The sequence below is a fragment of the Leishmania martiniquensis genome, chromosome 36 (assembly GCF_017916325.1).
Source record: "Leishmania martiniquensis isolate LSCM1 chromosome 36, whole genome shotgun sequence".
In the NCBI taxonomy this organism is placed as follows: Eukaryota; Euglenozoa; class Kinetoplastea; order Trypanosomatida; family Trypanosomatidae; genus Leishmania; species Leishmania martiniquensis.
This window is the reverse complement of record NC_090171.1, coordinates 2,539,243-2,552,970: the sequence shown is the minus strand read 5'-3', so window position 1 is coordinate 2,552,970 and position 13,728 is coordinate 2,539,243. Positions and strand designations below refer to the sequence as shown.

The 13,728-nt window shown below is 59.8% G+C and overlaps 5 protein-coding genes across 5 annotated transcripts; all 5 read left to right on the top strand.

Moving 5' to 3' along the window:
- Nucleotides 1–1,013: 1,013 nt before the first annotated feature.
- LSCM1_00697 (uncharacterized protein) lies at nt 1,014–2,201 on the top strand (the record flags this gene model as incomplete). Its single annotated transcript, XM_067318339.1, has 1 exon — nt 1,014–2,201. One exon carries the CDS (start codon nt 1,014–1,016, stop codon nt 2,199–2,201), a length of 1,188 nt encoding a protein of 395 aa, XP_067174444.1.
- A 1,240-nt stretch (nt 2,202–3,441) lies between these two features.
- On the top strand, nt 3,442–5,166 carry LSCM1_00696 (uncharacterized protein; the record flags this gene model as incomplete). Its single annotated transcript, XM_067318338.1, has 1 exon — nt 3,442–5,166. One exon carries the CDS (start codon nt 3,442–3,444, stop codon nt 5,164–5,166), a length of 1,725 nt encoding a protein of 574 aa, XP_067174443.1.
- A 793-nt stretch (nt 5,167–5,959) lies between these two features.
- Nucleotides 5,960–6,391, top strand: LSCM1_00695 (uncharacterized protein; the record flags this gene model as incomplete). Its single annotated transcript, XM_067318337.1, has 1 exon — nt 5,960–6,391. One exon carries the CDS (start codon nt 5,960–5,962, stop codon nt 6,389–6,391), a length of 432 nt encoding a protein of 143 aa, XP_067174442.1.
- A 3,008-nt stretch (nt 6,392–9,399) lies between these two features.
- On the top strand, nt 9,400–11,583 carry LSCM1_00694 (uncharacterized protein; the record flags this gene model as incomplete). Its single annotated transcript, XM_067318336.1, has 1 exon — nt 9,400–11,583. One exon carries the CDS (start codon nt 9,400–9,402, stop codon nt 11,581–11,583), a length of 2,184 nt encoding a protein of 727 aa, XP_067174441.1.
- A 668-nt stretch (nt 11,584–12,251) lies between these two features.
- On the top strand, nt 12,252–13,454 carry LSCM1_00693 (uncharacterized protein; the record flags this gene model as incomplete). Its single annotated transcript, XM_067318335.1, has 1 exon — nt 12,252–13,454. One exon carries the CDS (start codon nt 12,252–12,254, stop codon nt 13,452–13,454), a length of 1,203 nt encoding a protein of 400 aa, XP_067174440.1.
- Between the last annotated feature and the right edge of the window lie 274 nt (nt 13,455–13,728).

Sequence of the window (13,728 nt, the reverse complement as noted above, 5' to 3'; positions counted from 1 at the left end):
TCGCCATTCGCCAGCGCGTCAACGGGATCGTTTGGTCTTCGCTAAGGAGGGGCACCAAAGGATAGTCGCCCTTTGCACACACACACAAGAACACAGACACACACATACGTATCAGCACCGCTTTACTGTATGCTCACGCAAAAACTCTCTCTCGCTGTCTTCGGGAGCCTCACTGAACGGCTACCCCACCAACCGAGCGTCTCTTTTCTGTCAGCCTGTCTCGGTTTGTGGAGGGTCCCAAGTTTTGTGTGGTAAATGTAAATAAGCTGCATCATCTGCTCACATGGGTGAAGTACCGCAACGTTCTCCGTCTGGCACTCTCTCTTTCTCGCCCGTTTTTGTCCCCCCCTCCCCTCCCACCACCACACACACTTCTCGTTGGCCATCTTCGTGCCGTTGTGCCCCTGTGGCGCGCACGTGCGTCTGAAGCATCGCCGGCTCCCCCTTCCCATCGTTGGGCTTGTCCTTGACGCTGTGGTGTTGATGCACCACTCTATCCCTTTGACGGTGTCGTACCCCGTTGGGCGACGTTGTTTCTTCCTCGTCGGTCAACCCCCCCGCCGCCGCTTTCTCTCGTAAGATTCCTCTCAATCACACCCCTTCGCCCCGCACCTTCCGCCGACCCTCTTCTCCTTACCTTTTTTTTTCCTCCCTCGCCTCACGCGCCCCATCCCGATCGCCGTGTTCCGCCTTTTATTCGTTCTTGGGCGTGCCCCGTTCCTCTCTTCCTGCTCTCTTGCGTCGCCTCGCGAAGTCTACAGTGGCCCACTTGACCGCCCCCTCCTGCGTGGAGCGTGGGGGTACACTTCACTGTGTTCTGTTCTCGCCCCTCGTCTCCGCAATTTTCGTGACGGGCACGGACGCTGCACTCATCGCTGCCGTTTCCGCTCCGCCGTTGAATGCCAGCTGTAGGGGAAGAGGCAGTCGTTTGCTTGGGCTCTTTACGCTTGTGCGCGTGCGTCTGAGCTTCCGCCATTGAGCACCGTCGCATGCAGAGGCGCATAGAGAGCATCATGGACGAGAACGAGTTTGAGTTTCCGCCGGATCAGCTTGACGATGTCATCGCGAACCGGCTCTCCCCTTACCAAACGGTAATGGCAAGCCCGCTGAGAGTGCCGTCCGAATACCCGGTTGCCAATGTGCCACTCAGCATGTTGGCGCAGATTCCAATCGAGCACCTGCCACCGACACAGCCCAAGAACCCGCAGAACTTCTCCATTGGGCAGGTGCTGCGAGGCGCCCTCTCGACCTCGCACATGCGCGCTCCGCCGGGGGGTGTCGGTACTACTCGTGCTGGCGCCAGCGTGGCACCGCTTCCGCGCTCGCAGCGTGCGCACCAGCGCAACCCGACGCACTCGCCATACCCCTCGGTGGGTCACCCACAGCTGCCCTTGGCCTCGGAGGAGGAGGATGAGCAGGACGGTGATGCAAACGATGCACAGCAGCTCGACGAGGGGAATCCCGAGGAAACTCACATGGGCACCGCGAAGTCGACGGAGCTTCGCGTGCATGCGCGTCGCTTTCCCAATCGGCAGGTGCGTATCGAGTGGAGCGAGGGGGAGATACGCAGCTTCTATCAAGCGCTCTCCCAGTATGGCACTGACTTCAGCGCCATCGCCGTCCTCTTCCCCGGTCGCTCCCGCCGAGACATCAAGCGGCTGTATCAGCGCGAGAATCGGCAGAGGCCGAAGGAAGTGCAGGCGGCCCTCAACCAGAAAAATCCTATCGACATGGCCGTATTCGAGGTGCGCTACGAAGCCAAAAAGAAGGAGGCGGAGAAGCCAGTGCAAACGAAAAAGTTGAACGCCGAGGAGCTGGCCTTCCTGGACGAAATCGCCGGCAGGAAGACATTGGAGAGCAGTGTGGACAGGAAGACTGAGGAGTTTGATGCGCCCATGCCGGCGGCCACGCTCGGGGCTATAGAGGAGACGACTGCCGCACCGCCATCTCGTTCGCGCAAGCGCCAACGCGACACGCAGCAGTTGAGCCCTGAGGGCGGGCCGGTGTCAACGCAATCTCCGCAAGAGATCACCTCTGCCGCTGAGAACGATTTCGACATGGAGCAGGAGTCGCTCTTTGAGATGGCCAGGCAGCACGAGCGAGAGGGCGACACGTCAGTGAAGACACTGTACGCGGTACCGCTTGAACAGGAGCTGCCGCATCGCACTGCCCCGGACGACTCAGACTTTTCTTTTGAGTGATCATGGGACTGAGATTGTCGAGAACAGCGAGCTCCTCCGTGTAAGAAGGTGGTGGAGATGCGCAACAGCGAAAGGAGTATCTGACGTGTGTCTCTGCGGGAGTGAAGGGAGCACTGCTGAAGGAGGTGTGGAGAAGCAGCAGAGAGACCCCCTCCCCCCCACACACACACGCACACGCACATCCTCTCGTCTCTCTGCTCTTTTTTTTTGGCCATCGTGTACTGCATTACAGGGGAAAGAGGAGGGAGCGTGTGGCGTGGGGTAGACGCGTAGAAGCAGCCCCGCACATGGATGCTTCCTCTGCCTCGCATCCCAGTCTCCGTCTCTCCATCTGAGTCTTTATGCCGGCGTGTATGGCATCCTTCAGCCGCTCTCGCTCGCTCACTTTCACGGCCCTTCCAGTTCTGGTGTTGGCAGCGTCACGGGTTCTCTGTTGACCTTCTTGGAGGTGCTGATCTCATCTTCGCAAGGGTGAGCGCAGATGACGTTCTCGGAGAAGAGAGGTGGCGATCGCGTCTCCCCTTCCTTCCCTTGACTGTCTTGGTGACGTGGCGCGTGTAAGCGTACGCGTATAGGTGTGTGTACGTATGTGCCAGTTAATGGACCCTGTGCTGCCCACGCTGCCTCATCCTTTGCTCCGGCAGTTTCATCTACTGCTCTCTGGCGCCATCCTCCGCTTCTTGTCGTCTCTTCTCTACCGGTCAAGGATGTGGCGGTTGGGTGCGGGTGAGCGGGTGCGTTTCTCGAGACGGAGGAGTGAGGGTGAGGGGGGGAGGTACGCAACGCCACTCAGGGCCCTGGCCGCGGCGCCGCCTTCGCCTTTTGAAGAGCTGAAGATGCCACAATAGAGTCGGCAGAGAAACACATCGGGGCCAAAAAGGAATAACATCTGCCGTGCTCCCCCCTCCTCCGGCTACGGCCGCCGTCGCTCTCATAGACATGCGCGCCGTCAAACTTGCCAGTTTCTAATCTCCTTCTCAGTGAAGAGCACTGCTGTTCGCATCCCTTGTTGAGTCCTCTCCTGCCCGCCTTCCCTTCGCCTCTCCATCTCTTTCCCGTGCCGTCGTATCTGCTGATTGCTGGTCTTTACGCTACTTTTTTTATTCAGTTTTTTTTTGAGGGGGGCAAGGCAAGCCTGCTTCAGCGTCGTCCCGAGCACCACGAATCTCCGCATACTCATCTTCCGCTCTGTCTAGTCACTCCTTGGGATCTTCCCCTTCCACGCAACCCTAGCTTAACCATGGCGGCCATGCTTTGTGCAAGCTGTCGGCACAGCTTCCCCGAGGACATGCTGGCTCCAGCATCCTTCAGCACCCGAGTCGGCCGCTACTTCAGTCGAACAGCATCCCTCTTGTATGAGACTCGCGGCAAGACCAGCGAGGACAACCACCGCCTCTCACAGCTTGGGCAGCTGCTCCAGCAGCTCTGCGGCGCTATGCAGGAGGAGGTGCAACTGCTTCAAGAGCGGCAGAACGACCCCCAAACGGCCTCGTTTTCATCCTCGACCGCGAGAGCAGGGCAGCAGCAGCAACAGCCGAATAGCCCTGACTATGCACCCCCCGCCGCATCCTTTGCATCCCCTGGCAGGGGAACGCGGCTGTCTTCTCTGGGGCTCTCCTTTCCTTCCTTGGGAATGGCTCCCACAGCTTGTTCGCGCGTCATGTTCGAAGGCTCCGTCCCGTCGTACCAGCTGAAGCGCATGCTCACCGCTCTCCACCTCGTCTCCGCCACGCTGTATAACGTTCTGGAGAGTTTGGCGGTGCAGTGCAGGGCGAGCGTGGCGCTGCTGTGGCTGCGATCACGTCAAAGCCTCTCCTCGATGGAGCTCGTCGCACCGTTTGTCGTAGGGCGCGACCTCTCGCCGCTGATAAACTCGGCCCCCTACTGCACACTCGAGTACTCCATTCCATGCGTAGTATGCCAGACAGGTGTGGCACTCAACTTGAAACCTCAGCCGAATGCCCAGAACGCTGCGTGCTCGCCCGCGGCGGACTTGATGCTGACGGAGCTGATGGAGCACACAAACACCGCGCAGCTGCTGATGCCAGTGCACAACCGCTATGCGGAACGCCCTTTTGCGGCGTGCAATGCGGCTGCGGGCGCGCCAGGAGTGATAGCTGTCGTGCACCTGATCGGCTCGCCAATCAACCCCGTCCCCTTCCACAGGCACAACGAGGAGGCGGCCGCGCAAACGGCGAAGCTGCTCTCCTTCATCATTTCCTCCTACTACGAGACAATGATCGCCGAGTGGTCTAATCGCTTTTACATGCCAACCACGTTGCGCGCAACAGGCAAGTACGCGGCCGCGCTCGATCAGCGGGCAGAGGAGAAGATGGTGGACGACTTTGCAGCCCAACCGCTGCTGATACTTCGCACCACCACGAGTCACCTGAGCGAGTGCACGAGCGCGAACGAGGCGCGTGATGCCCTGAAGCACTTGAGCCAAAACGCGGTGCGGCGGTCGACGCCGCTTCGTCCCATGGCAACTGTGAAGGACCTGTCTCGGCACACGAGCACGATGGAAGCCAACTGGGCTTCAGCAGTGCAGCAGGCAACGAGGCTGGAGAAAACAGTAGACACGCTCAAGGAGGCCATTCTCCGTCGCGATGTCAGTGCGATCCAGAAGGCCCAAGAGGCGCAGTGGTCTCGTGGAACGTCAGCGGGCACTCACCCTAGGTCTCCCGCTAAAAAAAGGGGTGCAGCGCAGCTTCCGCTGGTAGCCCCGGCGTCACCAGAGGTGAAAAGGCGAACCTCTTTGAGCAGCGTCGACATCGACGTCTTTCTCACACCACCCGTGCCCTACGTAGCCGAGACGGCCAGTGTCGCGGCAGCAGCTCCCTCGTCAGCTGTGGTGACAGTGCCTCCGAGCACTGAGGTACTGAAGGCTGATGAAGTGGAAGTACTTGAGGCAGTCACGCTTCGGCGTCTGCGGGCGCTAGGTGTCGATACGTCAATGTTCGATTAGGGTACGGCGACGACGCCGTAAGCCGGGGCCTCCTTTCAGCTCTCCGTCATCCGGCGTTTGCGTGCATGCGCGTGTGGGCTTTGGTGGCAGCCCTCGACGAAGCGTGTGTGCACACATGCGGTCCCCGTCCTCTCCGCACTGCGCTCGAGGCATGTATAATACATATGTAAAATCATCTGCGTTGTCGGCACGCATGCGTGTGCGTTCCTCTCTCACCTGAGTGCACCTCGTGTCCTGTCCCTTCTGGGCAACTTCCGCACTGCTACGTTGGTGTGTATGTGTATGTGTGTGCTGTGGGCATTCTTTTTCCTATCTGCATCTTCGACCCGCTCATGCGAGTGCATGCAAACCTGCGGATGTGCTTGACTGTCCCCATGGACCTGCATCGGCCTTGAGCCCCTGCAAGAGAAGCACAGCTCACCGTGGAGAGCTCTCAGAGCCGTCTCTGTGTGCTAGCACACACCGTCAGAAATAGCTGCATGCATAAGTCGAGAGCCCCTCCCCTCCCCCTCTCCTCAGAGGGAGGGGGGACTTCTCCTTTTCTTCTCGGTGCGCCTTGCTCGCCGCCAGGGGAGCATCATAGCCCAATGCGTTGTCGCCGCGACAAACTTGACAAGCGCGCCCTCTGCTTCTGTCATTCTTCTAAGCGCCGATTTTTTCTTTCCCCCTTTTTTCGGGAGTCCTTCCCTGAACTTCAATGATTGGCTGCGGCTTCGACCTCATCAGGGAACACACACACACACACTCACGTCTCTCTATCATTTTTTTCTGTGGACGCCACACGAGGGTCATCATGCATCTCAACGCAGCCAAGATGCAGCCCGAGACGGGCTACACCTTCATGAAACGCTGCACCATTGCCGTCTTTTCCTTTGGGGTCATCTATGCAAGTGGCATGATCCACGAGTGCATCAGGGCGGAGCGGACGTACAACCTGTTTCTCTACCCCTCCCTGCTTCTTATCGCCGCCTTCTTCTCCATGTGGGGGTACACGGCGCGGTACAAAATCCCACAGGACCCGCTGTGGTATCGCCACCACGAAACCTACATGCTGGTTGCATCCGTCTTCATTTCCTTTGGCTCGTGCATGCTGATCGTGGCCATCTACCCCATCTACGGTATATGGAGCTGCGCCATCGTCATACTCTGGATCGTGCTGATTGGCAACATGAACGGAGCTGTCAACTACGCCCTCAACCACCTGGACAAGAAGAAGTCCATTTAAGATCACTAGAGGAGAAACGGAACGGTTCCCAATTATCTTTATGTGTACAGTTCCTCTTGTGCCATCTCTCACATATTGTGCGCCCTTTTTCGCTTTTTATGTCTGTGTTTGGGAGGAGGGGAGTGGGCCATCATTGAGCTGCCCGCTCGTGCAGCAGCGTGTGCAATCGCTACTGTGTTCGAATGCGTTTGTGACGTGCCGTCGTTTGTTGTCGCGGCTAGCATCGATTGTGGCGTGAAATTTAAACGTTTTGCAGCTCTCTTTCTCCCCTCGATCCCTACCCCCTCTCCATTGTGCCTTTGTTCTTGCTACTTCTCTCTCTCACACACATACGCACGGACTTCTTCGCCGGGATTCCATCCACTCTGCAGCCCACGCGTCGCCTTCCGGACCGGGCATTCGGCTTGGACGGTGATGGGTTTTTTTTCTTCGGAAGAGGGCGTGCAGCACGTGGAGGTGTAGAGAAAAGGCAGGGCGGGGCAGGGGACGTGAGGGAGGGCAGTATACCCTCTCAGAGGAAGACTCAGGGTAACAGGCATGAGCTGTCAGCTGCTGCGGCTCGAGCAAATTCTCAAGGGGTGTCTTTTTTTTAGTCGCTCACCGGACCTCCATCTTTTTAGCGCAGGAGCTCTCCCTATCGCACGACCCCTCTCCGCCCCCGCATGCCTCTGCTCTGCTGCTCTCAGATGTTTTTTCGCTGATGCTGTGCTCTCGTGTGTTTCTCTGTGTCTGTGTGTGTGTGACGGGAGGGGCTCGGAGTGTGTGACCGCTTTTGCCACATTTTTCTCTGCCTCTTTACGCATGGCTCTCCATCCTTTTCTAAACGGCACCGTTGGCTCTACTGCCCTTCTCCACGCCGCTAAGCCGACAGCGCGCCGTTTCACCTCACCGATTCCCTCTCAGCTCGATGGCCTTGCGCCTTTGTGCTCGTAGTGATTGCTGTAGCGTCTGTCATACAGCAATGCGCACACATCCGTCACCTCATCGACAACCTTCTCGTATTCGGGGACCTGCAACAGCCAAAGCGGCACCCGCTCCACATCCCCCGCTCTGCCCTCCTCCGACATATACGATGCGGCACGCTGATACTAAGGCGCCCCATTCGCTGCAGCCGTTGCACACCGCAAGAAGACGAATGCTGGGCGGCCGACGGGAGCACCGCGAGTGGCGCCAGCGAGACCTCCCGGCTCCAGCGTGGAGAGTCACCCCCCACTGCCCCCTCGCCGGGTGCCGCGGCCTGAAGCGACGGCGTCCGCCTGTATCGAGGCGTGCAGTGCACCCAGGCCTGTGTGGCGGCGGACTGCGCGGCACGCGTGCGCAGCAGGAGCAGGAGAGCGCGCTAGGCGCACGACCCGGCTCACTGGCAGGCGGCTCGCCCCTCTTGCGGCAGGGCTGGGGGTGAGTGGTGGCTGCATGCGTGCAGTCCCTCTTGACGTATTGGCGCTGACGCAGTGTACTGAGGAGGCTAACGAAAAGGGACTGGCACGCGCGTGCAAAGGGACAGACACAGGTCCGAGCGTTCGTCTCTCACTGGCGACGCCCTCCATCATTTCCGATGCATGTACACCTTTGTCGCTCGCCGGGACCCGCGGAAATGCCTCATGGCGCGTGGCATCGCACGGCCCTGTCCCCCCCACCCTCCCTCAAACGCTGGGTGCGAGAAAACCAGCCAGCCGCTCGACCCCGCCCCCACCCTTCTTCTTTTACTCCGGTGGAAGCACCTGTGGTGGGGCGACAGCGGGTCAGGCGCCGGCGTCGCATGGGGAGGGGGGATGACCGCGACGCATCGCTACTGATGTTGGCGGGTGGGGCCGTGGGTGGTGGGTAGTCTGGGCTTTAAGTGGTGCTTATCTGTAGAGAAGGGGCGCATTGAAGAAAGGAATCACTCTTCAAACCCCCCTGAGCAAATTCTATTCTGCCCAGTGCTTCTCGTTGTTGTGGATGGATAGAGAGGACTGGGGGGAGGGGGAGGTACACCCAGACGCACGGTGCCGGAGGCAATCGCATAGGAGTGATGTGAGGCAGAGAAGCGTGCGAGAGCATCGCTGGGCCGCCCTGATGTTCGCAGGATGGCGTCATCTTTGTGTAGCTTTACTACTTTCTGTCCTCCACCGTCACCACGGCTTCTTCCTCTTGTAGCGCTTTGTGTTGCTGCTTTTGTTGCTCAGCACGCAGATGTCCCTATTTCCTGTCGGAAGTATTGGCTGCTACGGTGCCGAAACACCCACCGTGAGAGGGTACTGGAGGAGTAGAGGGTGCAGAATCGTCTTTAGCCCACAACGACGCGGGCTGCTCACGAGTGCTTCCCTGTGAACATTTTTTTGTGCAAGGGCCAGTACTCCTCCTCTCTACCACCTGGTGGCGCATCGCGTGACGAGTGATGCTGCTCTCACCAGCGCCTCATCTGGATCAGCCATCCCCTCCCTCCCTCCCTCCTCATAGGTTCGCCTGGAGAGATGGTGTACGTGCGCGTGTCCTGTGCCTGCACAAGTGTGGTCGGGTGCGACCATAAGCAGGTGACCTCGCGCGATCGAGAGGCGGAGACCTCATGACATCATGAGCGCCAAGAAAAGAGGAGAAAAAAAGAATACGTCTGCCGTGTCACCTCTTGGAGAAGCTGACGTTTACGGCAATCCGCTCAGCAAATGCGATGCCCTCACCCTCCTGTGCCTCATCGTCAGCTCTCGCGGTCGATCGGGTACTGAGAAATGCCCTTTGCGCGGACACGCGAGGCAACTTTTCCGTGACGACGACGGTGGATGAGAATGAGCCGCACCCCACCACCACCATCACCCTCCCCTGTGTTCTGCATGCAAGGCTGCCTCCCCTCATGTCCATCAGCTGCCCTTTTCGAATCTTCTCTCTTCTTCATTGGGGCGGCCCGCGCACTGTCGGCGGGAACGGTTACCATTGTGCTACCTCGTCCCCATTCGTGCCCACAACAAACGCTACGCTGCAGAGCGATAGTTCCATTCGGCATAACTGACCCACAGGGGGGAGCAAGCGCAATGAAAACGCTGCAGAGCTCTTCGCGTGGCGGCGGCCGTGGCGGCAACTACCGGGGCCGGGGTCGCGGTGGGCGTGGTGGCGGCGGGGGCAGACTCGGCGATAGCCGTTTCGCCGCACGTTTCACAGACCCGCGCTTCAAAGTATCCGCCCAGGCTGGCCGTCAGCCTCAGCGGCGCTCGCGGGATGCATTGGAGAAGGCGGTGCAAAGGGATCCGCGCTTTGCGAAGCACTTCCGCGCAGCCAATACCACGGAAAGCATGGAGGAAAGTGATGCGACGTCCGCAGTGGTCAGTGACCCTAGCGAGCGTGCGTCCTCAGTCACCTCTAGCAGCCATGCCGGAGCGAGCGACGAGGAAAGGGAGGAGGCCATGTCGCTTTCGCAGGAGGAGGAGGAGGCCACCCTGGACGGCGAGGTGGCCGCGTGGGTGCCTGACGAGGTCGAGTTCATTGAGGCCCGTCGTCGCGTCGCCATCGTCAACTGTGACTGGGACCACGTGCGCGCCGTCGACCTCTACGCTATTCTCTTTCACGCCCTTCCACTCGGGGGTCAGCTGCTGGACGTGAGCATTTACCAAAGTGAGTTTGGTAAGCGCATGATGGAGCACGAGAGGATGCATGGGCCCGACCTGTGGGTGCACGACGGTGATGCGGACGCCGCTGGTCATGCGAAGGAGGGCGCCGAAGGGGTGAGCGGTAGCGCGATGCCAGAGGTGGAGGAGCTGTCGGAGGACGTCTCTGAAGACGCCGTCAGCGAACCCCGCAGCGATGGGTGGATAGACGATGACCCGAAAATGCTGACGGAGCAAGGTGAAGACGGGGAGTGGTTCTCTGATGGGAAGTACCGGCGATACGAGATGGATCGCATGAAGTACTTCTACGCCGTGGCCACTTTCGACTCCGCGGACACTGCCGCCGTGGTGTATAATGAGCTCGATGGAATGGATATCGAAGCGAGCGGCGTCGTGCTGGACCTCCGCTACATCGATGACGACGAAGCATTCGAGGGCCCAGTAAGCCGCGCAGACCGAATCCCCGCCAACTTCAAGCCATTGGCGTCCTTCAAGATGAGTGCCCTGAGCCAGAGCAAGTTCCGCATTTCATGGGACCAAGACGACGTGTTCCGCCACCAGTCCGTGCAGGATTCCTTCACTGGGACCACAGAAGAGGATGACCTGGCTGCCTACCTAGCCCCTGCAGACTCGGACGACGAGGTGGACGGCAACCCGCTCGATCAGGAGAAGAGAGCGCGCGAGAAGTGCCGCATCCGCCGGAAGTACGCTGCCCTACTAGAGGAGGTGGGCGGTATTCCTGAGGAACTGGAGGAAAATGCAGACGACAACTTGCTCGGTGGCCATGCCGACGGCAGCAGGGACAGTCTTGGCGACCTCAGCAGCAGCGATGCGGACGCCCTCAACGACGGCAGCGACGACGACTCCTTTAGCCCTTCGAGCGGCGTCCGCGCCGAGGGCGGAGACGAAGATGAGAACGTCGAGGGATCCGTGACGGGCGACATGGAGGCGACGTTTGACATGGACGCTGACACGAAAGCGGTCGGTCTGCAGCGTGAGGCACGGCTGCGGCAGAAGCTGAAGGCTGCCGACCTGGCGAAGCGGGCAGAGCTCAAGTACAAGATGCGCCGTAAGGAGATGAAGAAGTCCAAGAAGGACTTACTGCGGCAGCAGCGGGAGGCGGAGAAGGCGTACCAGGCGGCACATGAGGCCGAGAATCGGGAGAAACTGAGGGCGCTGATGGGCTCCGAAGATAGTGCAGTGCGGGTGAGCGGCAAGGAGCGGCGAAAGGCGCACGCGAAGCAGGTGAAGGAGCGACTTGCAGAGGAGCGCACGGCGAAGAAGAAGATGCGCGCTGCTAGCCGGCTTGGGGTCGCGCAGCAAATGCAGCGCACGCGGCACGAGGAGGAGGCCCGGAAAGCGGTAAATGAGATCGACGATCGCTTCAAGTCAAAGCTGCTTTCAGACCCGCGCTTTCACTTGGAGATAGCTCAGAAGGACAAGCGCGTCGCCAGCAATGTGGTTCAGTTCGCGTCGACCGTGGCGAAGGCGCGACAAGGCAAACGCGGCCGCTCTGAGACTGAGGGGGAGAGCGCTCCGGCAAGCCAGTCCGTTGACAACGCCGTCGATTTCTTTTTGGCGAAGAAGAGGACCCCCGCACGCGTGCCGCAATAGGCGCCCTCTCTCTCCTGCTGACCATGTCCGGTGCGGCCATACACAATGGGGCCCCTCTTCTTTTTTTTCCCTGTAACGGTCGAATAAGCAGCAGCGTTCAACATTGACGGTGCGGCGAAGCAAGTTAAAGGGTGGTGTGATGTGTGTCGGCATTCACAAGAGGGTAAGTAAATTGCAGCTGACGTAATGAATCCCAAGACATTGGGGCGCTGATGTGCCTCGAATCACTGCCTCTTGTCCACTACTTCCCCGACCCCTTCGCGCCGTTTAACCGTGCATGTGCGGTGGCGGCGGCGGCGGCGGCGGCGGAAGCAAATAAAGACGGCATCCCGCTCGAACGCGTGGTAGAGCTGCTATCATGCACTACGCACGAGCGCCCAGTGCGGAGAGCCCCGCCGGCAGTCGCGGCGTATGCCGAAGCGCCAACCGCGGCAATGACACACTACAAGCGTGCTACCTTTCTCTCGCCTTTTTTTACTGCATTGCTTCGCACCCTCTCTCCCTCGCACTCTAATGTGAAGGAAAAAAAGGAGGCGCCCCACCGCATCAGCGTACTGCTGCTGGGTGGTGAGGCAACTCTCCTTTGAATCCACCCGTGCGTTTCACTGACTGTGTATGCGCTCGCGAGGCGGCGCCGCCTTCTCGCTAACTCAGCTTTCTCCCCTGGAATGATGTCTGAGGCATCGAACGCGCTTTCATGGGCGACGGTGGACGTGGCGCTGGTGCGTGGCGATGCAAACGGCGCTGTGGCAGCAACTCTTGAAGGCGTGCGCGCTGCCCTGTTTGAAGAACGAAAGCAGTTCTTCTCTCAGCTCTACTCGGTGCTCTTACCCCACGCGCAAGCGGCAGAGACCGCTGGCTGCGTTGTGGAGACATGCGAGGCACTCTGGGGGATGTCAGAGTTCCGCTCGAATCAATCGTCTGCCACCAGCCTCACGGGCGAAGCGCTGCTACTTGCGGTAGTGCTGGCGACGGCATACGCGACGGTCGACAAACTTGAGAAGGCGATCGTCTTCGATGCGGAAGTGATGCAGTCCTCCGCCTTTTTCACCTACGATGGACTCACCCCACTGGACCGCCTGGCGTGCGTGACCCGTGTCTTGAGGGCGTCGCGCGTTCTGGCGAACCCGCGCCACACCGACTCGGCGGTGCAGAAGGGGATGTCGCTCTACCACAGCATCGCCGGCCGAGCACAGAGCCAAATCGGCGGCGATGAGGCGCAGCGCCATCGCCTCGCCGTCGTGTGTGCTTACCTGCTCGAGCTCGGTTTGTACCGTCAAGCCCGTCACGATTACCTGCGCGCCTTCCAGTCTTTCCTCATCCTGCACGAAAAGAGCAAAGACGCGACGGCGCTCCAGCGCGCTGCATTGTGCGCGTTGTGCATTCGCGCGTGTGAAGAGGAGCAGCAGGCAGCGCTGTGCAGCATCGCACAGTGCAGCAGCGCCGCTCTTTTCTTGCCGTCGCTGTACAAGTATGTACAACTCGCGTACGCCGGTCAGCTTTTCAGCGCCTCTGACGTGGAGTGCGTGCTGGAGGCGGCCGGATCCTACTTGCCCCCCTCGCTTCTTAGAGACGCTCTCCGAGAGCACAACATAATCGTTCTCGCCAAGACGTTCGAGTGTGTGTACTGGCGCTCCCTCTGCGTGCACATGGGTGACGAGCGCATCACAGAGAGTGAGCTTTACGACCTCATCGTGTCGATGGTGCAGTCACAACGGATCTCCGCCGCGATTCATCAGGACTCCGGCTTCATTGAGTTTACCCACAGTGTCACAGAGCACGCGAAAATCACTGATGCCGACGCATTCAACCTCATCGCAGCGGCGGCGGCCGCCATCGGCAAGCGGCGCCCTGAACTGCTGCTTTTCTGAGGGAGAACTGGGTCGCTTAAAGTGTGTCGTCGGTGTTTCCGTGGGTCCAGCGCCTGCGGCTCGTTGCTCCCCCCCTGTCTCTAGAACCCTCTCTCCTCATCTCCGTATTTCTCTTCTCATGAGGATCGTCGGCCCCGCTGGCGCAGCGCTGGCGAATGAGGGGCGAACAGAACAGGTAAAGCCGCACAGCCACCGTACAGGATGACTGAAGCCCTGCCTCCCCCCTGCCATCATGGAGGAGTCGCCTCGCGATGCGCGCGAGTGCGTGGTGGTG